Source organism: Rhinopithecus roxellana, chromosome 8 (assembly GCF_007565055.1).
Source record: "Rhinopithecus roxellana isolate Shanxi Qingling chromosome 8, ASM756505v1, whole genome shotgun sequence".
Lineage (NCBI taxonomy): Eukaryota > Metazoa > Chordata > Mammalia > Primates > Cercopithecidae > Rhinopithecus > Rhinopithecus roxellana.
Window position 1 is genome coordinate 124,922,232 of NC_044556.1, and position 26,769 is coordinate 124,949,000.

General features: G+C 39.2%; 1 protein-coding gene across 7 annotated transcripts in view; it reads left to right on the plus strand.

Annotated features, from left to right (window-relative positions):
* Nucleotides 1-26,541, plus strand: part of RABGAP1L (RAB GTPase activating protein 1 like) — a 781,286-nt gene extending 754,745 nt beyond the window's left edge. For 6 of the 7 annotated variants that reach the window (XM_010367376.2, XM_010367379.2, XM_010367380.2 and 3 more), the window contains 6 exons: nucleotides 1,721-1,831; nucleotides 9,583-9,687; nucleotides 12,330-12,413; nucleotides 16,204-16,275; nucleotides 22,157-22,354; nucleotides 23,381-26,541. In XM_010367376.2, the coding sequence (XP_010365678.1) occupies nucleotides 1,721-1,831; nucleotides 9,583-9,687; nucleotides 12,330-12,413; nucleotides 16,204-16,275; nucleotides 22,157-22,354; nucleotides 23,381-23,533 (723 nt within the window). In that variant the 3' untranslated portion in view covers nucleotides 23,534-26,541. Of the gene's footprint in view, nucleotides 1-996; nucleotides 1,521-1,720; nucleotides 1,832-9,582; nucleotides 9,688-12,329; nucleotides 12,414-16,203; nucleotides 16,276-22,156; nucleotides 22,355-23,380 lie in introns of those variants that run through there. The other variant, XM_030935776.1, reaches the window with a different exon arrangement.
* The last annotated feature ends 228 nt before the right edge of the window (nucleotides 26,542-26,769 follow it).

Consider the following 26,769-nt stretch of genomic DNA (forward strand, 5'->3'; position numbering starts at 1 on the left):
ACACTGAGTCGAATTCTATTGTGAATTTATTTAAAGTATGAAAGAGATTTGGGATTGTTTTTATCTTTTTTGGTAGATACGTTTTTCTTTTTTCTTTTTTTTTTTTTTCTGAGACGGAGTCTCGCTCTCTCCCCCAGGCTGGAGTGCGGTGGCGCGAGCTGGGCTCACTGCAAGCTCCGCCTCCTGGGTTCATGCCATTCTCCTGCCTCAGCCTCCCGAGTAGCTGGGACTACAGGCCCCCGCCACCACACCCAGCTAATTTTTCGTATTTTTAGTAGAGACAGGGTTTCACGGTGTTAGCCAGGATGCTCTCCATCTCCTGACCTCGTGATCCGCCCCGCTCGGCCTCCCAAAGTGCTGGGATTACAGGCGTGAGCCACCGTGCCCGGCTGATATGTTTTTCAATAATGTTTTAACATTCTCCAACTTTTCTAATTTTTTTCCAAAAAAAAAAAAAGAGACAGAAATGGGCCCTGGTGGCTGGTTAATCAAGGTGCAATGTTTCTTAGCCCTTCTTTTAAAAAACAGGAAAAAGAAAGAAATTGTCTTCTCTTTCAATATAGCAAACACCAGGTTGTTATATAGAAGATAAAATTAACTTCACATTGCCTGGTATGCTATGATAAACTATCTTCCAAAACATATATTTGTCTTCTAGTTTTGTATCACTGCTTTGTCAAAGGTTTTTGACAAAAAAAAAAAAAAAAGGTTTTTGCTACCTTTGCAGAAAACACTGTTAGGAGAGTAAATCTGAAAAACAGGAAGGTCTCGTGACATAAGTCTTTCCTGTCAGCTGTCTTTTGAATCTCCTATAACTGTTAACAGTAGCAAAGAAAGTAATTTTGATACTTTGGAATGGAAGACATGAAATAACTATTCTGAAAATAGTTGTGAACATACCAAGTTCACAGTGTTTAGTTAAGGAAAGACCTTACTTCATAAGAATTAGTGACTTGGTTTTTTTTTTCTTTTTCTTTCGTTTGTTTGTTTGTTTTTGTTTTTTTATCATGTAACTTTGTTTCAGATTTTTCAAGGTGGGGGGCAGAAATCCTCAGTAATTTATTTTACCTGGAATGTTTTAATCTGAAGTTTTTTTAAAAAAACAACAAAACTAGATATGACTATTGCTGTCACCCAGAAGTAGGTGTTCAGAAAAGTAAATATATTCTTACTCAAAGAATAAAAATGTCGACTGTTAGCAAAGTCATGAACCCATGTGTCGTGATTCTTGATTTAATGCTCTTAAATATACTCAATATGAACCCTGTCTTAGAAAAACAATTTGAAGAAATGTCTAGTGGTTTTCCCCTGTTTCATTCCTACTGTGTCTTGTGGTTTCTCTTGAGGTCAAGGGTGAGACTACCGTGCATGTTTCAAATAAAGAATTGCTTGTGTCTGTGTTCTAGATCTATGTAAAAACCTCACAGGATTGGGGGGGTATGTTCAGAAAGTTTGCTCTTTGTGGCACATGTTTTATAATGAAGTTCCATCTTGAGAGTTTAAGGGACAAGTTTCACCGGGTAGAGAACCGCATCTGCATTGCTAGCTAAACTCACTGTTGTTTCCCATACAGCAATCCTGCCTTCCTGTGCCACTTGCGCCTTCTCCTTTTTACACCTTTGAAAGTTCACTTTGTTGCTTGTTTTTCCTCACTAGTTCTATTCATTTCTGTATGTCCAGACACTAATGCCCACCTCCGGCTGTTGTTCTTTTTCTGCAGAGGGAGAACCGAAGATTACAGGAGGCCAGCATGAGGTTGGAACAAGAGAATGATGACCTCGCCCATGAACTAGTAACAAGCAAAATTGCTCTACGGAATGACTTGGATCAGGTAAACTTTAGAAATGAGACTGTGATGACTTCCTCAGGGCAAAGACCAATTTGCCCTCACCGCTGCCCTCACAAGCTTGCTTTGTTTTTGACTTTGTGCTTGATGAATGGAGGAGTGGCAGGGACAGTTTGTGTTAATTGGAGAGAGTGGAAAACACAAGCCTTTGAGAAAGGTTTGGGTCATTTCTAAATAGCGTGTGTGACATAACTTACTTTATACCTCTAAACTCTGTTATGTCTTTGTTGATACCTTTCCTGAACCAATGGCTGTCAGCATAATTATCTGAGAACATCAGTCACCAAGAATATACCTGTACTAATGCCACTCTAACAGTAGGCACCTTACTCTTTGTTCCAGTAAGAATTCTTCTCCAGAATAAATGTGAACTTTTACATGAAGTACCTACATTAAGAGTTGGATTGTTAAATTGATAGGCATCTGAGTGGCTGAGAGCCAGACTGCCCTGTTGTGAAGGCTGGCACCACCACTTGTGAACCATATGACCCCGGGCAGTTCTTAAGCTGTCTATAGATATAAAAAGGTATCTATCTCATAGAGATGATATAACAAATAAGTAAAGCACTTCAATAGTATGTGTTCATTAAATGTTAGCTGTTGCTAGGAAGACCTTAAACTATTTAGCATTCCCTTGTTCTTTCCAACTAAGCTGACAGTCTTAGGACTTCCTGTTTTTTCTTGCTAGCATTTTCAGAAATAATTGGCAATATGGAAGTAGTCTTGTGCAGATTTAAAATTACCACTCTATTTTCTGACTTCTGCAAAGTAAATATTCCCAACAGATAGTGGAGGGTCAGAAAAACTGACTCTCAGACTGTTGAGTCTGTGAAAGAGTCATTACCTGTGGTGTAAGTTTGCATTGACAATATTAAAAAATACAAATTCATTCATAACATAAATCTGCTTAAATGTTTAAAATTAAAGGACAGCTGAAAATGGCCCCTGCCACAATTCCTTTTTTCCCATATAGATAGCCAATTTTGTGGCTCAAAAGTTCTAACCATAGTAAAGTTGGAGGTAAGACCCATGTTCAGGAAAACAGTGCTGTATCTGGGAGAGGAGGACACTGAGAGAACTGGCATTAAAGGAGTTCGAAAACAAAAACAAGAACTGTGTTGCTTGAGACACGATATGGAAGGTAGAAAAAGCAGCCCAGAGAATGTTTTTTTTAAAAAGTTGTGGCGCTGTTAACTACAAACCTCCTTTAGCCCGCCCATTTGGAAGCTGTGAGAAGTGATATAAGAAATATGTGACTAGGAGAGTCAGAACCAAAGAAGGTAGCAGGATTTCCATTCAGTCAGGGTAAACTCAGCCTTACCTCAGCGGTCGTATTTTTGTATTCGAGACTGTTGAGATAAGTCAGTGCTATAATGAAAGTCTTGGTTCTATGTTAACTTTCCAAATGGGCTTGATTCTGCCATTTTGAATCTTTTATCCATTAATGATTTTCTTATAATGGCTGACTAAATGAAACAATTTTTAAACAGTTGGATTCAGTGAGGATGCAGTGAAATGAGCTAAGGAGAATTTCAAAGTTGTTTGGGAAATGTAGTTGGTAATATGTGTTAAGACTTTAAAAGGTTTAAGCAATAATAAAATTAAATTTTACTATGTACCCACTATGTGCCAAGCACTAAATAAAGCAATGTATAAACATCATCTCATTTAATCTCCCTAATGACTCCAGGAAGCAGTTATTATTTTAATCTTCCATTTCATAAATGAGAAAACTATATAGATGAGGAAACTAGAGATCCTCTGACTTGTAAAGGTAAAAAAAAAAGATTTGGTAAAAAAATGTATATACAAGGTTGTTTACTGCAGTGTTACTTATAAGAATGAAAAAGAAATATTATAATATCTATGTTCACTAGTAGGGGAGAATGACAGTTTGACTGTAAAATGTCTTTCTGGAATAATTTTTTTTTAATGGGAAAATAATGATAAAGTAGTTTTTTAAAAATACTTTTTTTCTGTAAACAATAAACATTTATAATGTTTGCATCTAAATTTCAAGGATTACTGGCTGGCACTGGGTCATCCTATTGGGAAGGGGACCATAGTATACCTAGATAGGGAAGAAGCCCATAAGGAAGTACATCAAAATGTTACTGCCAGGTATCTCTGGGTGATAAGATTAAATCTGATTTTTATATTCATCTTTATCGTTTTTTTCCCATTTAAAATTTATACAAAGGCCTTAAATTACTTAACCAACATAGGTTAAGTAAAAATGAGGATTAGAACTTTTAAAAATCAGAAAAATAATGAACATTATAATATGCATATTATATATGAATATACTACTAAATAATATATATAACTTTAATCAAAAAAATTATCTTAAAAATCATTTCTTCACCAAGAAAATCCTTTATGTGAGTCAGTCTGGAGTGACTGCCATTATTAGGTATTCCTGAAGTAATTGGTTATTGAGTACCGGGGTAGCTCATCTGTGAGTGCTAGAACAGCCCCTGAAGAAAAGGTTCCATCAGACCTTCATTCTTCCTCTCCCCTCTTCCCTCCTTGACTCTCCCTCTCTTTTAAGAAAAGTAAATATGACCTGGGCCCTCCCTTTTGGAGCTTTTTATCTAAATGAAAGAATCTAGATGAAAGAATAAAAACTGCTATTTCATGCATATTTCCTCCTAACTTCTGATTTTGCAGTTTCCTCCTTATTGGGGTTTATTTGCCTACCAAAAAGCTATCCCTACAGTTGAAGTGACCTGTCCCACCAGTCTTCTAGGAAAGGCCCTAGCCTGAGAGTGGCTTTGCAGGCCTTCACCCAGTTTGCCCAGTACTTTCCCATTCCCAGTTTGTGAAAATCAGATCTTTTAATTAAAATAGCAAAACACTGGCAAACTTTAAACAAATATGAAAGCAGATTGTATTTAAGACAATATGTAAGCAAACAAACACAAATTAGGAAATTAGCTACTTTGCAAAAATAAATCATTCCTTACTCTGACCATTTGAGTGCTGATTTTGGGCTTCCTGGACACCAAAGGCTCTTCAGCTTTTGCCTCTGACAGAGCCTTCCTCTCTGAGAACTTGCCCTCTTTCAGATTCCTTAAAGAAAGATTTCTCAGTGATTAGAAGTGAAAAAACGTACAACATCTCCATTTCAGTTTCTGTTTGCTATCTGCTTTCAAGCCTTTCCTGTCCTTCCCTATTTGCAAGGAACAAAAGAGAAGAGACATGATTAGTACTGTCCTGCTGAGGACCAGGGGTCTAGGTTCCCTCTCACCATAGCAAGTTTTCTTAGACCAGAAGCTACATGGACTAAATGGAAAATTATTTTGTTTTGTTTTAAGTTGAACGACTGGCCTGGTTAGTTCTTTCAGAAATCATTTCTCAAAGATCCTCATTTCTGATATTAGGGCTGAGTCTTTGCTGAGGTTATTGTTGATTCATGATTAAATCACACATTGCAATGCTCGTTTCTCTCATATATGTGTAGCAGAAGCCTTGATTGCAATTAGAACTTTCAATATCAGTGAGACATTATAAGATGTTGGTAAGTGTTTAGAGTTGATAATGACAAGGTTTCTCTCAATCTTGTCAAATTATGGTGAAGGCTGTCGGGCGCGGTGGCTCATGCCTGTAATCCCAGCCCTTTGGGAAGCCGAGGTAGGTGAAATTGCCTGAGCTTAGGAGTTTGACACCAGCCTGGGGAACACAGTGAAACCGAGTCTCTATTAAAAATACAAAAAATTGCCAGGCGCGGTGGCTCACACCTGTAATCCCAGCACTTTTTAGGAGGCCAAGGTGGGTGTATCACGAGGTCAGGAGATCGAGACCATCCTGGCTAACACGGTGAAACCCCGTCTCTACTAAAAATACAAAAAATTAGCTGGGCATGGTGACAGGCATCTGTAGTCGCAGCTACTCGGGAGGCTGAGACAGGAGAATGGCCTGAACCCGGGAGGCAGAGCTTGCAGTGAGCTGAGATCACGCCACTGCACTCCAGCCTGGGCGACAGAGCGAGACTCTATCTCAAAAAAATAATACAAGAAATTAGCCAGGCATGGCGGCACACACCCGTAATCCCAGCTACTGGGGAGGCTGAGACAGGAGAATCTCTTGAACCTGGGAAGTGGAGGTTGTAGTGAGCTGAGATCACACCATTGCACTCCAGCCTGGGTGACAGACGGAGACTGTGTCTCAAAAAAAAAAAAAAAAAATTAGGCCGGGCGCGGTGGCTCAAGCCTGTAATCCCAGCACTTTGGGAGGCCGAGACGGGCGGATCACGAGGTCAGGAGATCGAGACCATCCTGGCTAACACTGTGAAACCCCGTCTCTACTAAAAAATACAAAAAACTAGCCGGGCAAGGTGGCGGGCGCCTGTAGTCCCAGCTACTCAGGAGGCTGAGGCAGGAGAATGGCGTAAACCCGGGAGGCGGAGCTTGCAGTGAGCTGAGATCCGGCCACTGCACTCCAGCCCCGGCGACAGAGTGAGACTCCGTCTCAAAAAAAAAAAAAATTTTGGTAAAGACTTTATAATTTGGGCTCAAAGGTAGAATTTGAAAGGCTTTATCATTTGGGCTCAAAGGTAGAATTTGAGTATCCATGTGTTTAGCATTTCATTCATTAACATTAAAGCTAATTCCTACTTATGTGAGGTATAGTAGTTGACTGTACAAAGATTCAAAAGACCACTGTTAGAGGGATACTCAGGTTATTTCAGATCTGGCCATAATTTGATGAACAGAACAATTGCTCCTACTTTTCTGTTCAACATAATAGGAGAAACTGTCGATTAAGCTTCCTGGAAAACTGGACTCTTCCCTATAGGACCTGATATTAGGGCTGAGTCTTTGCTGAGGTTATTGGTTGATTCATTATTAAATCACACATTGCAATGCTTGTTTCTCTCATATATGTGTAGCAGAAGCCTTGATTGCAATTAGAACTTTCAATATCAATGAGACATTATAAGATGTTGGTAAGTGTTTAGACTTGATAATGACAATGTCTCTCTCAATCTTGTCAAATTATGGTGAAGGCTGTCGGGCGCGGTGGCTCATGCCTGTAATCCCAGCACTTTGGGAAGCCGAGGTAGGTGAATTGCCTGAGCTTAGGAGTTCGAGACCAGCCTGGGGAACCCGGTAAAACCGAGTCTCTATTGCAGTTTCCTCCTCATTGGGGTTTATTTGCCTTTTGCTCTAGATATTGTATGTGGTAACAGTAGAAATAAGTGAAGTTGCCTTAATCTTGACCTAATGAAGACTGTTTGGCAGAAAATGTGCAAATGAAAATAATAAGTCTTCTTAGCATAAACATTTAGGTGTTTTTGAAAAAAATTCCTCAGGGAAGTGCTTTTCCCCCTTTTCTATCTCCTTCTTTCTTTCTTTTTTTTTCTTTTTTTTTTTTTTTTTTGAGACAGAGTCTACCTCTGTAGCCCAGGCTGGAGTGCAATAAGCACGATCTTGGCTCACTGCAACCTCCACCTCCTGGTTTCAGGCAATTATCCTGCCTCTGTCTCCCAAGTAGCTGGAATTACAGGTGCCCACAACCATGCCTGGCTGATTTTTGTATTTTTAATAGAGACGGGGTTTCACCATGTTGGCCAGGCTGATCCCGAACTCCTGGCTTCAGGTGACCCACCCGTCTCGGCCTCCCACAGTGCTGGATTATAGGCGTGAGCCACCGCGCCTGGCCAGCGTTTACTTTATAACATTTTTGCAAAATGTTAAAATTTTAGATGGCTCTCCAAGAGACCAAACTGGAAAAAAAAAAAAAAAAAAAGCATTTGTTTTAGTATCATGATGAACATTATGAAAGGCTCAGTCTCTTCACAAAGTAGAAATTGCTGTGCGTCCTGTTAAGAGGAAGGCTTAGTTGTAGTCTTCTTTATTAGCAGGGCTCAAACATTCTGGGGTAGAACCTGAACCAGTGGGCTGCAGTTACAGGGAGAGAGTTGGTTCAGTTTTTAAGAACACTGAAATGAGCAGTACAGCTGCTCTTAAAGTGCCACTCTGTGCCCATCTGTCAGAGACTTTGGGGAGGGTCTCCCTGCTTTGTGAGTAACCTCAGTCAGTCATCTGGCTTGGGGCTCTAAAATGGAAGTTTTGTGCTTCCATGGTTTATTTATTTATTTTTCTCTTTTTGTTCTCTTTTAAAATGCCATACTTTATGCCAGATACTTCCATGATGTACATCAAGTGTCTTACAGCTTAACTGAAAACTTAACTTGCAGTGTTCTTATTGCATTCTCGAGGTCTACCTCTCATTTTAGTATGTTAATTTGCTGTTAGATTTTCCCCCCTAAAATCTAATGCATCAGAGCAATTTTTAGTGTCTTAAAGACTTTTAAGGGACTTTTTCGCCTTAACTACCCAACGGTTTCAAATTATCTGCAAACAGAGCTCTAACCACTGGGCTATGAGCCATCAGGAGCCAGAAGACAGGGCAAGCAAAGCAGCTGGAATGCAGTTTCTCTACAGTCACCAGCAGACTGTGCTGGCCTGGCCATCTGGACGTGTAGGAGATATGGCAGAAAACAGACAGAAGGCCGCTTGGCCAGTCCTCAGCAGACTGGGCTGGCCTGGCCCATCTGGACATATGGGAGATATGGCAGAAGACAGACAGAAGGCCACCCAGCCAGTTTTCACCATTACTTGGATAACATTTTGCTGCTGTCAGCCAGGGATAGCTTCTTCACATAATTGCCTCTCCTCTGTGTCTGGGTTCTCTCTGCTGAACTCATCCTGTGCTTCTGCCATCTCCACCACATGCAGTCTACATCTGCAATGATTTAGCCACACCTCTTCATTCAACAAGTACTTAGGGAGCACCTATTCTGTACTTGGCATTGGGCTTGGTGCTTGGGATAGAGTGATGAGCAAAAGAGATACGGTTCTTGCCTCCTGGAGCTTAACGCCTAGTGAGCAAGACAAATAAATCCCATGCGTAAGTTGTCATTACAGTCCTATCAAGGGAAATATGAGAGATTTAGATAGGGGAGCTAACTTAGATGGGTGTGAGTGAGCCAGGACTGAGGGCATGCTTCATTGCCATGTGAACTTGAAGTCGTGGCCTAAAAGGTGAGAGCCCAGCATGTTAAATAGACATCATCATTCTAGAAATACGATCTTTTCTTCCTGGATTCCTGGTCCATATTTCCATTTTCTTCATGGCTCTCTCTATTATGGATTTTTGGTCTTAAGTTCTCCCTACTAGACTCACTGCCCTGTGTGAGTGGCCATGTGGGCAGGTTTACCTCAACTAGTCCTTGAATTTATCACCTAATTGTTGTCCTCAGACCAGCCTGTCTGTTCCTCCTCTCTGAGTCAACCCTTATTCTCCACCAGTTGAAGGTTTCTGTGTGAGGCTCTACCCCTTCATCAGATCCATCTGCACAGAGTGAGTGCTGTTGTAACATCTAAAACGCTGTAAGAAGCATTTAGAAAGAGGATGGACTTTGATGTTATTCAAATCTGAATTCAGATCATGACTCTATTAAATGTGTGACCCCAGACAGTTTGTTGGATCTTTCCAAACCTCACTGTCATTATCTGTAAAATTATTGTTGGTGTGTGGATTAGAAATAATGTGCCCCAACTAGTTGGCACATAGTTGGTATTCAGTGAAAGCAGTCATCCCTTGGTTGAGCTAGGAGGGAAAAGAATGACTTGCAATAATTTTGGAACAGCAACTGAAGATTGGGTTTGGAGAAAATTTCCACAACTTTCTTTGCCCTATGTATGACTGTGATGTACCATGATTTGCAGGCAGAAGACAAGGCAGATGTGTTGAATAAGGAACTCCTCTTGACCAAACAGAGGCTGGTGGAGACTGAAGAGGAAAAGAGGAAGCAAGAGGAAGAGACTGCCCAGGTAAAAGGAATATGTAGGCTTTTCTTTGTAAAGGTATGTTGGTAGGGAATTGATTAATACTATAAAAAAATCAGGAAAATTAAATTTCTTCTAAATCAAAGGTGATGTTAAAGCAGTAATGTAAGTAATTGAGTGTACTTACTCAACATTTTTGTTCAACATTTCTGACATCTTTTTTTTTTTGAAAGGTGTTAAAAGAGGAGGCAGTATTTCCACCCTTGAACAGCTTTTAGGAATTTGCCTTTACTGAGATATTTAGCAAGAGTGTTGAGTTTTCTCTAAGTTTAGTAACGTGGAATTATGATCCAAGAGCTTTGACAAATCTGCAAATTTTGTGTTGTATCTCCAAGACAAAGACTTCTCTGAAGTAGTTTATGAGCATTGTTAAACCGAAAGCCTACAGAGACCTCTGCTGGGAGTTGCCACACAGCCCCTGCCTCGATCAGTCACACTTCATTTTCCTGATTCACACCTTAAGGAGCATCAGTATTCCTGGCAAAGCTTTCAAACCTATTTCCTGGGGGAATATAAAGAAACGTTTTGAGAAGCAGCCTTGAAGTTAGCACCCTACACTCTTCATGGGAGCTGTAAGGCTAATTAGCCAGAAAATGCCACCAGTGCAAAGCAGTGTAGCACAGGGGCAGAGAGGCCTATCGGCCCAAGGAACTGGAGCTTTCCGCTTCCCCAAGGAAGAACATGCCGCTTCATCAATGTTTTCTACCCCTGTCAGTCCCAGCCAGGGACCTGACACAGATTAGATTATGAGTCAGTTTCATCACAAACAATTGAAGTCTTCTGCCAAGAGTGTGTTTCAATTTTACTAATGTAGCTAACTTATAAAGTAAGGAAGCATCTCAAATCGTGATTAGCTTATTTTAATGAGTTTCATTCTGAGACATCAGTAATACTAAATTTAAAGCACAGCATAAAACATTTCAAAGATCTACATCCAAGCAACCAGAAAAAAAGTTCCACTAAAGTTACATGTGGAGGAATGTGTCATTTAGCACCTTCCAGACTTTATAAAAAGTGTTCCATGGTTTCTTTTTCCTTGGAATCTGATTTAGTGAGTCTTTGGCATTTACAACGGTCCAAGATACATATTTTTTACCTACTCAAAAATTTTCAGGGGCTGATTACCCAGTTTTAGATTATTTAGATTCTTTAATGGGTTTTGTTTTTTCTTTACTTCCTGCCATCTTTGGACCACTTAAGCTACTCTAGATGAGGAGTAAAGCTCTTGGCAAATGAACTTAACCCAGGTTCTACCTGCTCCATGGTTCCATAGACATATACTAGCCTGTAGGCAATTGATACCTAAAATGGGAAGGAATGTGACATTTGAATACTCACCTAGTATGTGGCAAGAGCAATGCAAGATGCTTTGCACACTCCCTCCCCTCCATGTGTGTGTCTGTATGTGTGTGTGTCTGTCTGTGTGTGTGTAACTGTTTTAATCATTATGGTACCCTTGTAAAATAGGGATTATTCTCCTTTTCAGAGGAGGAAACTATGGCTTAGATAAATTTAGTGACCCTTGCTCAGAGACTCTCAGCCAGCCAAGTCTCTCCTAACATCAATGGGGCCTTATTGTGGGAGGCAAGAAGGTTATTGTTTATGTCCTTAAATTGGGTCAGATAGAGAATAAAGATCAATATAAACAACGGAGTTTAGATCAGTGTAACTTACCAATTGCTTTTAGAATTTTAGAATCTAACAGATATGAAGAAATTCAGAAGTCTAATGAGGAGTGCAGTCATAAATTGCAATAATTTATGAACTAGCAATTAGAGAGTATACGCCATAAATAATTTGCGATGCTGTACTGCAGAGTGCATCTCTTTATTCTGATTTATGCACTTAAAGTTTAAGCAGAGTTGTTTTTTGTTTGTTTCATTAGTTGTTTGTTCAACAACTTGCAGAATTTAATTATTTCCTTTGTATCTGGTAGCACCTGAGCTTTTCCATCACCTTCATTTTCCTCTATGCCTAGAATTCTAGAGCTTCTGGGCCACAAAAATAACTGTGGTTATAACTATAACATTCATAATTTAACATTTCAGTGACTGTAACAAGTACCTTTCATTATGTGTCACTTTAGCTCCTTCTAAAGTCAGTTTCTTTAGTCCCCGAATCTCCTGTCCTTCTTAAAAGCTCTTATCTTCTTCTGTCTTTTCTAACTCTAGTCCCCAAAGCCTCTTGTTTCTGTCTCCAGAGAGGTAACGGCAGTAAAGGTAGACTCTAAATAAGGAGGCCTACAATGATTTTTTTCAGTAATTTATAACGTCAAGAGTAACAAATTTAGCATGCAGTATTGCCTTGATGTTTTGTTTTAGACTCTTATAAGGATAAAGATAGCTTCAGAATGGACACTTATTTGGCAATATGTTTAGAAGTAGCATAAGCAATTTTATAATGGTGTTGCTCATATGTCTCATATTTTACAGAAAAGAAAGTAAGGTTTCTGCATCTCTGGAGATGATTGACTTTTTCAGATTATTAAGATGCAGCTTGAAGATAATTTACATAGTTAACATTGTTACCATTGTTACTATGAATCAGACAGACTTGAATATAGATGTTTATGAAAATTTATTAAGATTTTGGCTGAATCCTGATATTTCTCATTCTGTTCTTTCTAGCTAAAAGAAGTCTTCAGAAAACAGCTAGAGAAGGCAGAATATGAAATAAAGAAGACTACAGCTATCATTGCTGAGTATAAACAGGTAATGTACCTCTGTGGCACGTAGAGCTAGTTATAGTTTGCTGCTATAAAAGTAATTTTTTTTTTTTTTTTTTGCTTGAGGCCAGGAGTTTGAAACTAGCCTGAGCAGCATAGCAGGATCCCATCTCTACAAAGAAAAAAATTTTTTAATTAGCCAGGCATAGTGGCGTGTGCCCATAGTCCCAGCTACCTGGAAGGCTGAGGCAGGAGGATCACTTGTACCTAGGAGTTTGAGGGTGCAGTGAACTATGACTGCACCACTGCGCTACAGCCTGGGCAACAGAACAAGACCCTATCTCTAAAATAAATAAATAAATAAATATTGTTGTTTTTCTTTGGGGAAGAAATATTTTTGTTTTTAAAGTTTCCAGAATAGTTTTCCAGATTTATTAAATTTAGTGACTCACTCTCTCCTTTGAAGCAGTGGTTGGACATACTTACTACTTATAGCTTATTACTTATAACTCTTAACTTGGAAGGTCTCACTGACCAAAACAATCTATTGGTTGTTTACAATGTTGGGTAGATTTAGAGGAATGGAAAACCTTTTGATGACTACTGAGATCCTGTTTCTGCCTTACTCAGATGCTAATTTCCAGTAGATGACACTCGGAACATCTGCCTCTTTGCAAAGTTTAGTTATTGTATTAAATGGCAGTAGCAGGGGGATCAGTGTATCCTTTGCTACCATAGTACAGAATGTAGTGGGCACTCTTTTTCCCACATGGCTATGTGGCCTTCCCCTCTGCAGGCCAGTGCTAGCAGGAAGGTTTCTATTGTGAACCTTAAAATGCTTTTAACAAAGGGCTCATCTTCTTGAGGATGTTTCTGGCCCCATCACCAGAATGGTGTCAGAAAGCCCCCTTTCCTGGTATCTGCTGGTACCTTCCTGTCCTTCCTGTTGGCTGGACATGGCAAGGACTCCTCTCATTGCTGAGACTCTGAGTGATCTGTTCAAATTCCAGGTTTCTAGAATTAATTAAAGTACCATATGCCATCTTCTCATCTAAGGATTTCCCTGGGGTCTTCTACTTCACATAGGACTCGAAAGTCTGATACTTTTTTTTTAAAATGTGGTTTTTTGCTTATAAATTAAATTTGTGTTCTTGTGGAAAATTAGAATAGTGCAGAGAAGCACAAAGAAAACAAATCTCCCTCAATCTTTCTAGCTAGAGATAATCATTGTAATATATTGAATATGCATTGTTGCTATACAAATGCTTTATAAATAAATTTATAATATATATAAACAGGATGAATTGTATTGTTTATCCTATTTTTTTGTAACTAGCTTTAGTTCACTTAATACATTATGAACATCTTTCCATAAGGAATCTGCATATTCGCGGAAGACTGAGAAATAAAACTTTAGAGCTATTTTACTCTTCTGTGATGATCAACATATGTTTATTTAATGCCTGCTCTCTGTGAGGCTTAATACTTTGACAGACAAAAAGATGAATGAATTCAACTTTTCCTCTCTAGAAGCTTATCATATAATGTGGAGATAATACCTATGTAGAAATAAGAGGAAAGGAAACTTATGACGTGTGGGAAATGAATCCTTTTGAGCTGTGCTTCAAAGGCTAGGTGAGACTTGGATCTGTAGAGATAAAGAAGACAAAGAAGAGGATGGAAATGGTAGAAAAGAGGGAACAGGATGTGCAAAGGCATGGAAGTAGATTAGTGAAGAGAAAAATAATTCATTTGGTAAGAGATTCCAGTACAAAAGAGAAGCAAAGGGACGTTAGGGTCCAGATCAAGGAAAGATCTGGGGCTAGGCTTGGGACCTTGGATTTTATTTTGTTTGTGGTAGGACATTTTTGAGCAGTAAAGTGGCATAATCAAAGACGTATTATTGGCACTAATCTGTCCCAGTAAGAAATGTGGAACCAAGGGGAGAGACCACAAATACCAGAGTCCAAGTAAGAAAAACCAGGTCCCTGAAATCACAAAAGACAGTGTTTTTTTTTTTGTTTTGTTTTGTTTTTGTTTTTGTTTTGCTAGACAAGAGAAAACCTTGAAGGTGATCTGAGATGTTGAATGTGGGGCATCTAGGAGAAGAGGTGGTAGACACTGACCAATATAAGGAACATTAAAGACCATGTGTTGTGGAATTTCCCATCACTACAAATGCTGCATGTTTTTCATTGCTAGATTATGCCATGGATGGCCACCAAATGCAACCCTCTCCAAAAGTAATCCTGGGGACTATTCTTGAATATTATCTGGCAAGCCCTTGAAATAATGCAAAAGGCAACAGACCCATCTGTTTGAAGATAATTAGTATATAAGACACAATCTAAATGCATTCTATAGTTGGAATATAGCTATTACTGGCTCTGTGCATAATGTTTTGGTTTATTTAAAAGGGTTTAAGGTTTGCAGAATCTACCAGGGTAATCTCTTCTTTTTAACATCAGTCAGTACAGTCCTACTAATGGTTCCTCAGGCTTGGATCTGGAGAATTGGAATGAAACTCAACAAACTAAACTCAGCAAGCAAGCCCTCATCTCCAGAGCTATTTTTGAGTAAATTGGGATTTTTTTTTAATGTATGTTTTGATAATAGAGGTAAACCATATATGTTTTTAGCCAAAATTGTACTTTAAAATTTCACATGCCCTGTTTTTCCATCGTGTTTTTTTGTTTTGTTTTGTTTTGTTTTGTTTTTTGTGAGACAAGGTCTTGCTCTGTCACCCAGGCTGGAATGCAGTGATGCAGTGGCCTGAACACAGCTCACTGCAGCCTTGACCTCCTGGGCTCAAGCTATCCTCCCACCTTTCATCCACTTTTCTAAAATAAAAGATTCTTATTTCAGGCAATGGATTTGAACATCCAATACTTATTTATCTAGATTTTTTCCTTTAAAAGCGCCTATTTCTACCATTTCGTTTTTTTTCTATCATTTCTAATACTTGTTAGCACCTTATTTCAGAATCGAAAATAATAATAGTAGATTTTATTTAATATACGCTTACTATTGGCCAGGTGCTATGCTAACCCCTTTGCATACTTTTTTTCCACTTGACTGCTATAGCACAGCACTTTTTAATCATGAGAAAACTGAGTCTTGGAAAGATTAATGACTTTGCCCAAGCTCACAAAGCTATAAAGAAATGGCGTTTGCCTTAAACTCACATTTCACTCCAGCAGCTAAGCTTTTAATTTCTATGCTGTGTTGCCAAACCTACTTAATAAGAGTTTTAGTCTGTATTAAGGTATTTTTCCTAATGTTATGCCTCCCCTAGTCCCCTACCCCTCCACCAGGCCCCGGTGTGCGATGTTCCCCTCCCTATGTCTATGTGTTCTCATTGTTCAACTCCCACTTATGAGTGAGGACATCACTCTGCCACTTCTTAAGGAAACTTTTGTGATTGAAAACGAGTTCTTTCTGTGACAGTAGACAGGAGACATTTCTGTCTAGAATTCATCAAGATTTTCTCAGCATACTAACTTGTAGAAAGTGAATACTCAGCAAAGATTCTATAGGTTAATTCCAAAAGTGAAGCCAGGAATTCACTTGAACCAGTCACAGAAGGCTAGTGACAGAAAGAAACCAAATCTACCCACTGTATGTTTCTACTAATTAAGGTAGAATATGCTTTACATATGGAACGTTCCAGCTTTCTGCTGCTCATTTCCAAAATGACTGGCATTTATAGTGCTATTCATTTGCAAAATTCCTTCTAGGATCAGATGTGCTAGAGTAACATATGAATTGATAAGTAGTTATGTGTACATGCTGCAAGAGTTCTGTTTTCTAGTAAAAGACTCTTTTCTCATCCTTAGATCTGTTCACAGTTGAGTACCAGGCTGGAGAAACAGCAAGCAGCCAGCAAGGAGGAGCTGGAAGTGGTAAAGGTAAGGATTGAAATCGTCCTGTGATAACATTTATTTCAAAGTCCCACAGGCTTGTAAGTACCCGAAAGAATCCCCAACACCACCATTTTGTATTAAAGGATTTATTAATAGGAATTATGGAGACTAGGGTACCTCTCTTCTGACTGGGTGTGATTGTCTTCCCTGCCAGCTGAAAGGTTATGATGCTGCTATAAATCATGTGGACTGTCAGAGGCAGCTAACATGAAAGGAGGTGGAATTTGACATTGTCACAAGAAGCCCCAGAGCTTGAGATGAGCCATGCAGATTTCTTTGGTGGTGTGAACCTGAGAACCCTCAGCAGCCCACATCTGACTGAGCCTGCATTGATGTGGCTTCAGTATGGGACTCAGTAGGATCATCCCGTCACTCTCTTTATAAGTAAACACCATGGGCAATGTAGAACTTAGCTGGAAAAACATGTGTTGGGTAACTGATTCTTGCACTAAGTTTTAGAGGTTTATTTTTTAAGAAAACCTGTGGCATTTGTTTACTTGCTGCCCCCTGGTGGTAAAATGCATTATGTTGCTGCTCTATTTGAAAAAAACGGATTGCTTATTCCATAGAAACAACAGTAAACCAATGAATTGGTATTCTTAAGAGGCAGTGTTGTCACAGTCAACTTTTGGGACCAGTGTTACAGAAACCTGACATCATCTTATTTGAATATGTTCAGGTTTCATAGTAGTAAATAAATGTGTATTAAGTAATTTAGCATATAATTTAACAATCTTGAAAAGTGATTTAACCTTTCTAAGCTTCATTTTGTGTTCTATAAAATGGAGATAACATTACCTGCCTCATAAAATCATTCTGAATGTTAAATAAGATAATGACTATAAAGTATATGGTGTATATAAAGTGCTTAGATTAGTACCTGACATACAAAACCTTGTATTCCAAAAGTATTTTCTTCTTACTCATGTTACAAAATATCAATCAGAGATTTAGTGAGTATAGGGTTTGGTGGTCTCCCTCTCTGATGAGATAAAATTTCATGTTTGTATCTTCCCTTTCTGGTCTACCTTTGCACTTCTTTCTAGTTAGCACTTATCACTCTTTGTACATTATAGGCATACTGACCAAGATTCAGTTGATGAAGTGTCGTGGTGTAAAGGGGTTAACTAGCCTGAAGTGATTTTTTTTTCTTTATTTCTTCTTAAAAAAAAAAAAAAGCAAAGGGGGATACACGTGCAGAAGGTGCAGGTTTGTTACATAGGTATACGTGTGCCATGGTGGTTTGCTGTGCCTGTTAACCCGTCCTCTAAGTTCCCTCCCTTCAGTCCTCATCCCCAACAACAGGCGCTGGTGAGTGTTGTTCCCCTCGTCTGTGCCCATGTGTTCTCAATGTTGAACTGAAATCTTTATGGAAATAACAAAATGAGAATTTATATTGATTACTCACTGAAGGTTTTATTGAGCATATACTATGTGCATAGCTATTAGACTACCATTTTGTTATAGAAATTACACATGAAAAGGAGCTTAAAATTTTCCTGTAGGACAAGTTACACATGCAAATTAAGAACTTAGGAAGCAGTTCAAGGGAGCTCAGCTGGGCCAGGTGCAGTGGCTCACACCGGTAATCCCAGCACTTTGGGAAGCTGAGATGGGCAGATCACCTGAGGTCAGGAGTTCAAGACCAGCCTAGCCATCATGGTGAAACCCTGTCTCTACTAAAAATAACAAATATTAGCCAGGCATAGTGGCTCACACCTATAATCTCAGCTACTAGGGAGGCTGAGGCACGAGAATCACTTGAACCCAGGAGGCGGAGGTTGCAGTGAGCCAAGATTGTGCCACTGTACTCCAGCCTGAGCAGCAGAGTGAGATTCCATCTCAAAAAAACAAAAAACAAAAAAAAGTGCTAAGCTGGATCACACTGACAATCAGCGTCGTAGAGAAAACAAAATCATGAGAACTATAGACCAAAAAAGCAGGGTGGATAGAAATTAGTTAGAGAGAAGTGTTTAAAAAGAACATTATAGAAGAAATGATGTGAGTGAAGACCCAAACATAGGAATGAGTGTGGCTTTATCATCAATAAAAAAGAAGATATACTGTCTTTTTAAAAAAATTATATTAATGATAAATGATTATCATTAATCATTTAATTATAAATGAGTATTAATACTCATTTTAGGAATGAGTGTTTCAGTGTCTCATTACAGAGACTGATGTGGTTAGAATGTGTATTAAGGAACAGAGGAAAATATTGGCTAAGTAGGTGAGACTGCCTAATGAAAGTCCATGACATTCAAGAAGAGGAATATAAACTTGTCTTAGCCAGAATAAAGAACAACTAGGCTCACGCCTGTCATTCCAACACTTTGGGGAGGCCTAGGTGGGCGGATCACTTGAATCCAGGAGTTCAAGACCAGCCTGGGCAACTTGGTGAAACCCCATCTCTACAAAAAATACAAAAATTAGCTGGATGTGATGGCATGCACCTGTAGTCCTAGCTCCTCAGGAGGCTGAGGTGGGAGGATTGCTTGAGCCCAGGAGGCTGAAGCTGCAGTGAACTGTGAGCATACCATGGCATTCCAGCCTGGGTGACAGTAAGACCCTGGTACAAGACTAAAAAAAATAAAAAAGACAGTATATTTTCTTTTTTATTGATGATAAAGCCACAAACAGGTAATTCATTTGATCAAGGTTACACAGCTAGTAGAACCAGTATTTAAGCCTGGAAGTCAGACTCTAAAGTCAGTAACATTAGCCGTTAGACTATACCACCTCCCCTTTCTCTAGTGCTTCTTCCTATCTCATTTGGTATGATAAATAGCTTTTGGTTTTTTCAGTTTCCTATAATAACCTTCTTTTGTCATGATCACACCCCAGTTCATCCTTTACACTATAATCAGAATGAGTGTTCCCAAATATAAAGTGATATTTGACTATCATTCTGTGTATCAATGCAGAATTAGATTGGCCACATATAGGGAACCCAGAATAGCATTGGCTTAACCATAAAAGGTGTTGATTATTTTACATAAAAGCAGCCTAGGACTAGAAAGGTATACCCTTGGTGTCATTAGTAACCCAAGCTAATCAGTCATTAGTGACCCACATCTTCATGTGGACTTCTATCCTCAAAGTCACCTAGAAACCAATCCTTTCTCTCTTTTTTTTTTTTTTTTGTTTCTTTTTTTCTTTTTTTTTTTTTTTGAGACGGAGTCTTGCCCTGTCACCCAGTCTGGAGTACAATGGCACAATCTCAGCTCACTGCAACCTCTGCCTCCCGGGTTCAAGAGATTCTCCTGCCTCAGCCTCCCGAGTAGCTGGGATTACAGGCACGCACCTCCACACTCAGCTAATTTTTTTATTTTTAGTAGAAAAATACAAAATACATGGTTCACCATGTTGGCCAAGCTGATCTTGAACTCCTGACCTTGTGTCGCACCCACCTCGGCCTCCCAAAGTGCTGGGATTACAGGCGTGAGCTACCACGCCCAGCCCAAAACCAATCCTTTCAACTAGAGCTCCCACCATCACACCCATACTCTAGGGCAGAATTTTAGTCCAAAAGGAGATGCAGGATATAAAGGCCTCATTCCCCTGGGTGAGCTCTTTCTAAGCAGCCTTCTTAGAAGCTCCCCTCTAAACTTCTGCTTACATAGCAGCTTTGAGGGAATTTAGGGAGTGTCACCTTTTATCTAGACACACTGCCAGCTCAAATAAACTCAGGGTCTGTTAGAAAGAAGGATAAATGGATATTGGGTGAGAATCAGCAGTATCCACCACATTTTAGCAGGTCTGCCAAACTGCAGCTCTGTCAAACTTACTGCTCTATCTTTGACATGTAGCACTGGGCTCGGTAGAGTAAATGAATGCATTTTCTGTAGGATAAAATCAGAATTCAGCAACATGGTATTTAAGGACCTTTATGACCCGGGCACAGAGATCTCTCATCTCGCTCATTGTTGTATCACTTTCTGCTTAAGCCATTTTGAATTCTTTGAAGTTATCTGAAGGTGCTATGTCTTTGCACATAGAGGTGGTCTCTTTGCTGAAATGTCATCCTCCCTCTTATGTGATCAATCTGTTTCTTCATGTGCTTCAACCTAATAAAATTACTTAGCCAGCTCAGTAAACTTTTAATCATTTAAGACTCAGATCAAAAGCTATTTAACATTTTTAGTCAACAGTAAACACACAACAAATATTTACAATATGCCTATACTGGGCTAATTATTCTCAGAGGTTCTTAAGTAAGAGAATGACAAGTTTTGTTTTTTCATGTCTAATGAATATTAATGAACAGGAATACGAAGAGTGGATTATGGATGGGATGAGAAGGAAGCCAGTGAGTACTGAGAAGGTGACCCTTAGGGATTCGGCCTGGAATGGCAAGAGCTCAGACATGTCAGAGGAGAAAATTTTTTTTTTTTTTTTCTTTTTGAGACGGAGTCTTGCTCTGTCGCCAGGCTGTAGTGCAGTGGCGCGATCTCGGCTCACTGCAATTCTCGCCTCCTGGGTTCACACGATTCTCCTGCCTCAGCCTCCCAAGTAGTTGGGACTATAGGTGTGCACCATCATGCCCAGCTAATTTTTGTAGTTTTAGTAGAGCCGGGGTTTCACCATGTTGTCCAGGATGGTCTGGATCTCAACCTTGTGATCCACTCACCTCGGCCTCCCAAAGTTCTGGTATTAGAGGCGTGAGCCACCGCACCCAGCCCAAGAGGAAGAAATTAATGGTCAGCTGGACATAGGATGAAAGAGAAGCTAATGAAAAGATGATCCAAAGTCTTCAGGCCCAAATGGTGGAGACATACCCAGTGGCACAGAAGTGTGGTGGAGAGTTGCTTTTTGTGTGTGAAGAGAGGAGGATGGGCATGGTGATGGACACATGGAGCTTGTTGTAGCAGTAGGGCATCAAAGTAGAAATAGCGTGTAGTATCTTTTACCTCTACTGAATTATTTTTTAAAATACTTGAAGAAAACAACAGCACTACTGTCTGGAAAACAGTTGCTGTTGTTAAGTGCTATGTGCCCAACTGGCAATCTGGGCATGTGGTAGTTACTTTTTTTTTTTTTTTTTAGATGGAGTCTCATTCTGTCGCCCAGGCTGGAGTGCAGTAGTGCAATCTCAGCTCACTGCAACCTCCACCTCCCGGGTTCAAGTGATTCTCCTGCCTCAGCTTCCCGAGTAGCTGGGACTATAGGCGCATGCTACCACACCTGGTTAATTTTTTGTATTTTTAGTAGAGATGGGGTTTCACCATGTTAGCCAGGCTGGTCTCAATCTCCTGACTTTGTGATCCGCCCGCCTCAACCTCTCAAAGTGCTGGGATTACAGGCATGAGCCACTGCGCCAGGCCGGAGTTACTTTTATTACTTTAAACAATAGGGGTCCTCTTTGCTTAAAACTCAACAACAGAACATGTGCTTTGTTGCAAGGGTAGATTTAGGTTAGTCATGATGACCGTCCTCAGTCTACTATAGGCAAATTCTTTAAACTCTGAGTTTCTTTCTTTATGAAATGAGGATGATGATAGTGCTTAGTTATACAGTTGCTCTAGGATTAGTGAAATACTACAAGTAAAGCATTTGGTGTGGTGCTTGGCATCTAGTAAGAATAATGATAGCATAAAATTTCTAGAACAGATTTCAAAGAGATGCTACAATACTTCCTATTTCTAGGGTATTTCTAGAGATACTTCAGGAAAAAGGAGCACCCGTCTTGGATAGTTGGGTTCGGGCTGATTAATGATTTTGATTGCAGCACAAGAAAAATAACCTTCAGAAATGGGCCTGCATTCATGACAATAAACAGCATCTAAAAAAGTAATATATTGTTTCAGAAAGTGATTTAGCCTATGGAATACAGTTTGATGTTGGTTATCTCTTTTGGATACTTTAGGGTAAGATGATGGCATGCAAACACTGCAGTGACATTTTCAGCAAGGAGGGTGCTTTGAAACTAGCAGCCACAAGCAGAGAGGACCAGGGAATTGAAACGGACGATGAGAAAGACTCACTTAAGAAGCAGCTGAGAGAGATGGAACTGGAACTGGCACAAACCAAACTGCAGTTGGTGGAGGCCAAATGTAAAATTCAGGTTGGTGATTTGATAAAAGAACAGGAAGAAAGAATAAACAATTAATGGTCCAAGATACTCTGGTACTTCAGAATATACCTATCTAGGTCAGAATTGCATGATGAATACGTTTTCTGTCTGCTAATGTGTCCTGCATAATCACATTTTATATCATGTATTCTTAACACTGATATAAACAAATACATAATTTTAAATGAAATTTTAATAATTAAAAGTATATCTTACGAGAACTTAATTAAGCGTATGCTTTTTTTTTTTTTTTACCCTGAGATTTTTTGCTTACATCCTTTCTCACAGAATGTGGTCACTTCAGTGGCTGATTCTGAAAATGAAAAACCAAACCCCCTCTGCTGTGTCTACCCTGAGAGCCACACATTGGCTGACACCCGTTCTTTTCTTTGGAGCTTCTTTTTATCTTTAGCTCATTTTGTCAAACCCCTTTCCCCATTATCTTTCTCCATATTGGAGCATAATATAATTAGAAATAGTCCTGGCTTCTGATAGACTCTTCTTCATTTCATTTTCCCAGTGATCCCTACCAGCGCCATGGCTGCCATGTCACCAGCCTCCACTACACCAGCCAGCTTCCACCATGTCCATTGAGCCTGGACATTCTTAGGGCAAAGCCTATTTCTTTGGAACTGGAATTCATTCATGCTTATACTATCAGTAAAAATTCATCCATATGTTTACATTTATTTGTGGTTTTTAAACCTGTTATCTTGGGTTGCAACCTAAACCTAAATTTGGACCTAACTTGCAGGGAAAAAAAGAATAAAATGAGGTTTTCTTTCTCTGTTGAGAGAAAGTACAGATTCCAGTTTTTTGATAAATCTTTTAGCTCTTAACTTTATCCTTGTACTAACCAATTCAATCTCTCCTGGGTTTTGTGGGAGGAAAATTGGCAGCACATACCTTGAGACTCCAAAAAGCTGCACATTTTAAAAAATTAATTAATGAATGTATTTATTTATTGGCAAAAAGAAAACATTTATTTAACTCAGATTATTTTCTTGCTTTAATTAGGAACTTGAACATCAGAGAGGAGCCCTTATGAATGAAATCCAAGCTGCAAAAAACTCTTGGTTTAGCAAAACCCTGAACTCCATCAAAACGGCCACGGGCACCCAGCCATTGCAGCCAGCGCCAGTCACCCAGCCACCCAAGGAAAGCACATAGTTCCAGCCTTACCCAAGCACAAGAGCACAATGTTCAAAACCGTGGAAATCTGGGAGGATTCTTCCTGGTGTCCCTTTGAAGGAAAGTCAAGGAGGCCAGAAAACAAGCCAGAATCTTTCAGTAGCTCTCTTTCTTGTATGACACTTTTCAAAGGGATGTTATTTAAACTGACCTGTTCTATGTTGAATACCTATTTTCCAGCTTCTTCATGGAAGGCCATGTTCAGATCCATCATAGTATTAACACATTATTTTGTTTGCCTGATGTTTAGTTGGAAATAAGTAATTCAGAACTAAATGCTCTTTTATTTAGAACTAATTATTCATAATTATTTTTATCTTACATAAAAATGGAGACATCTGTTATTCCAAGGTTGAAGTGAAGTGATAGGAAGATCTTTGTCACAGGAAAAAAAACATTGAAACCTAAACCTCTTAGCTTTTCAGGATTTATTCAGATAAAGCACACTGTGGGGCCAGGCATGACCACTCTCAGGTTTCCTCCTGAGCCTGATTCCCAGGGGAGTGATAATCCTGTCCAAAGGAAAGAACCAATCAGCGATCATTGGTTTACTTTCATTATCTGGAAATGAAGTGCCAGGAATAGATGGGCTATTCAGATTATACATTAGGTAAAAGGAACTGAGATTTTAATAAGTGTAAGTTAGGATCATTTGGGCTGTGGTATTCTAACAGATCCTTTTAAGAACTCCACATGGGACTTATGAGTTCCTAAGTATGCCTAAGTATGGACACAGATGTGACTTCTGGCACTTACAAAGTAAAAGGTGGATATTGAGCCTTACAGACTTAGGGAGCCTTTACCAGAGACGCCTAAAAAGTCCCAGGTTCAGCCATTGTGCTGAATAGAGTGGAATACAGAACCAGGAACAGAGTATTTCATTTAACGTTGATATATACTTGCTAAGGAAACACTAACAATACTGTAACTTTGTTAAAGGACATAGTATTGAAATGGGAAATAGAGGTCAGGCTCACATCATCTTAGCTCAATGTTGGGCAACTTTTTCCGATTTCTGTAGTTCCCTGAAAATGTGTCCTTCCTACCCATAAAGAGATACAAATGCATTTGTAACATTTTTGATTGAATATAAAACCTTTACAGAAATACTTATCTCATGGAAAGGTAAAGCTATTGTTTAAAAATTAGTGGAAATATTTTTTCAATTATATTTAACATGCCTATAAAAATAGTCCTTGCAGGAAATTATTTGATAAGAGCAAAACTATTTTTATTTTATAAACTATTTTGGAGGCCTCTGTTCCTTTCACACTAACCAAACTACTATTAGATATGTACAATAACATTTGTCGATATACATCATTGGCCTCGTTGTTGAACATATTATTTGCAAAGAATCTTAAACTCTGTAGTGCCAGAATGATTTTCATCTGTGCCATATGTTGCAATTAAAAGTAACACACCCTTAGAAAAATCAAATAAGAGCCATCTCCACCCCAGTAGGATACACAAAGTTGCTCACGGTGGATCTTTTCCTCTAAAATGATCTTTTATGTTCTAAAAAGTGAAATCCCCTTTTTCTGTGTTTATATTATCTACAGCCCATAAAACTGATGTGATTATTATGTTATACTCATCAGATAATACTTTTCTTACATAAATCTTTTGTTGTTCTGACATCTTTCATTACAAAATTTATTTTCTTACCAAAAAGGAACATAACCCAGCATTCCAGGTGTCTATGTTGACTTTAATATTCTCTACATGGTGGTCTAGAGAAGCTAATTTTTTTTTTTTTTTTTTTTTTTTTTTTTTTGTAAAATATAGTAGCTAGAAAATGTTATCTTGGCACTTGTTTTTGTAAATCATTTAGTATAGGCTGTTAGCTTTACTGGTACTTTACGCTTTGATTCCAAGAAGCCCTGTGCAGTTGCCTTATCAAATGGCCAGCTAAATTAAAGATGCTCTTTTGTGTTGTGAATTTCATAGTTCTGTACAGAGCTTGTTTCAACTTACAAAAATAAGTACATTCCACAGAATGCCTAAAGTGCATAATTTTCTTTAAATAATAGTAGGTGAGGGAGAAACATAATGGCTCTAGGTTAATCCCTTATCTGGAGACCTTGTTCAACTTCATAGTCCCTTTCCTTTTGAAGAGAAAAATCCTCCCCCAGCCAAGCATGGTGGCTCACGTCTGTAATCCCAGCACTTTGGGAGGCCAAGGTGAGTGGATCACCTAAGGTCACGAGTTTGAGGCCAGCCTGGCCAACATGGTGAAACCCTGTCTCTACTAAAAATACAAAAATTAGCCGGGTGTGGTGGCGGGCACCTGTAATCCCAGCTTATTCGGGAGGTGGAGGCAGGAGAATTGCTTGAATCCAGGAGGCAGAGGTTGTAGTGGGCCAAGATTACGCCATTGCACTCCAGGCTGGGCAACAAGAGCAAAATTCTGTCTCAAAAAAGAAAAATCACAAGGTACATACCTCTCAAGTTTGATAAGTCCATCTTTTGAGTTTTCTTTTAGCTCTTTCAAAAGATTGTAAGGGCAATACATAGTTGTTTTTTTTTTTATTCTCCAGCCCCATATCATACTTGGATATGCCTGTTGGTACCATAAGCCTAAACTCTCCCTCACTGCCATGCCTTTGAGTCAGCAGCAATAGTAAAGACTAGAAACAAAGAAAATTCAGAATTTGGTATGTGATATGATTGTTCATACAATATGTTATAATAGCAATATTCCAAACAATATGTCCTTCACTGTCTATTGTTTGAAAACTCATGCATCCCAGCATGAAGTTAACTACTAGTTTTAATTTCACTTATTTTGAGATATATTTGAGAATTGCATCTCTTCTATTGAATTTCATTTAGAAGAGATGAACCAGCCAAATATCCAGGAAAGTTTCAAAATATTCTAGTGTTTTTCATCCTTTCCTAGGATGTGCTCTGTATAAAACATTCCTCTGAAAATCTAGTATTTGTAATATCTAAGAATTGTGCATTTCTATTTTCATTAAATTCTGGGCCGGGCGCGGTGGCTCAAGCCTGTAATCCCAGCACTTTGGGAGGCCGAGACGGGTGGATCACGAGGTCAGGAGTTCGAGACCATCCTGGCTAACATGGTGAAACCCCGTCTCTACTAAAAATACAAAAATCTAGCCGGGCGAGGTGGCGGGCGCCTGTAGTCCCAGCTACTCAGGAGGCTGAGGCAGGAGAATGGCGTAAACCCGGGAGGCGGAGCTTGCAGTGAG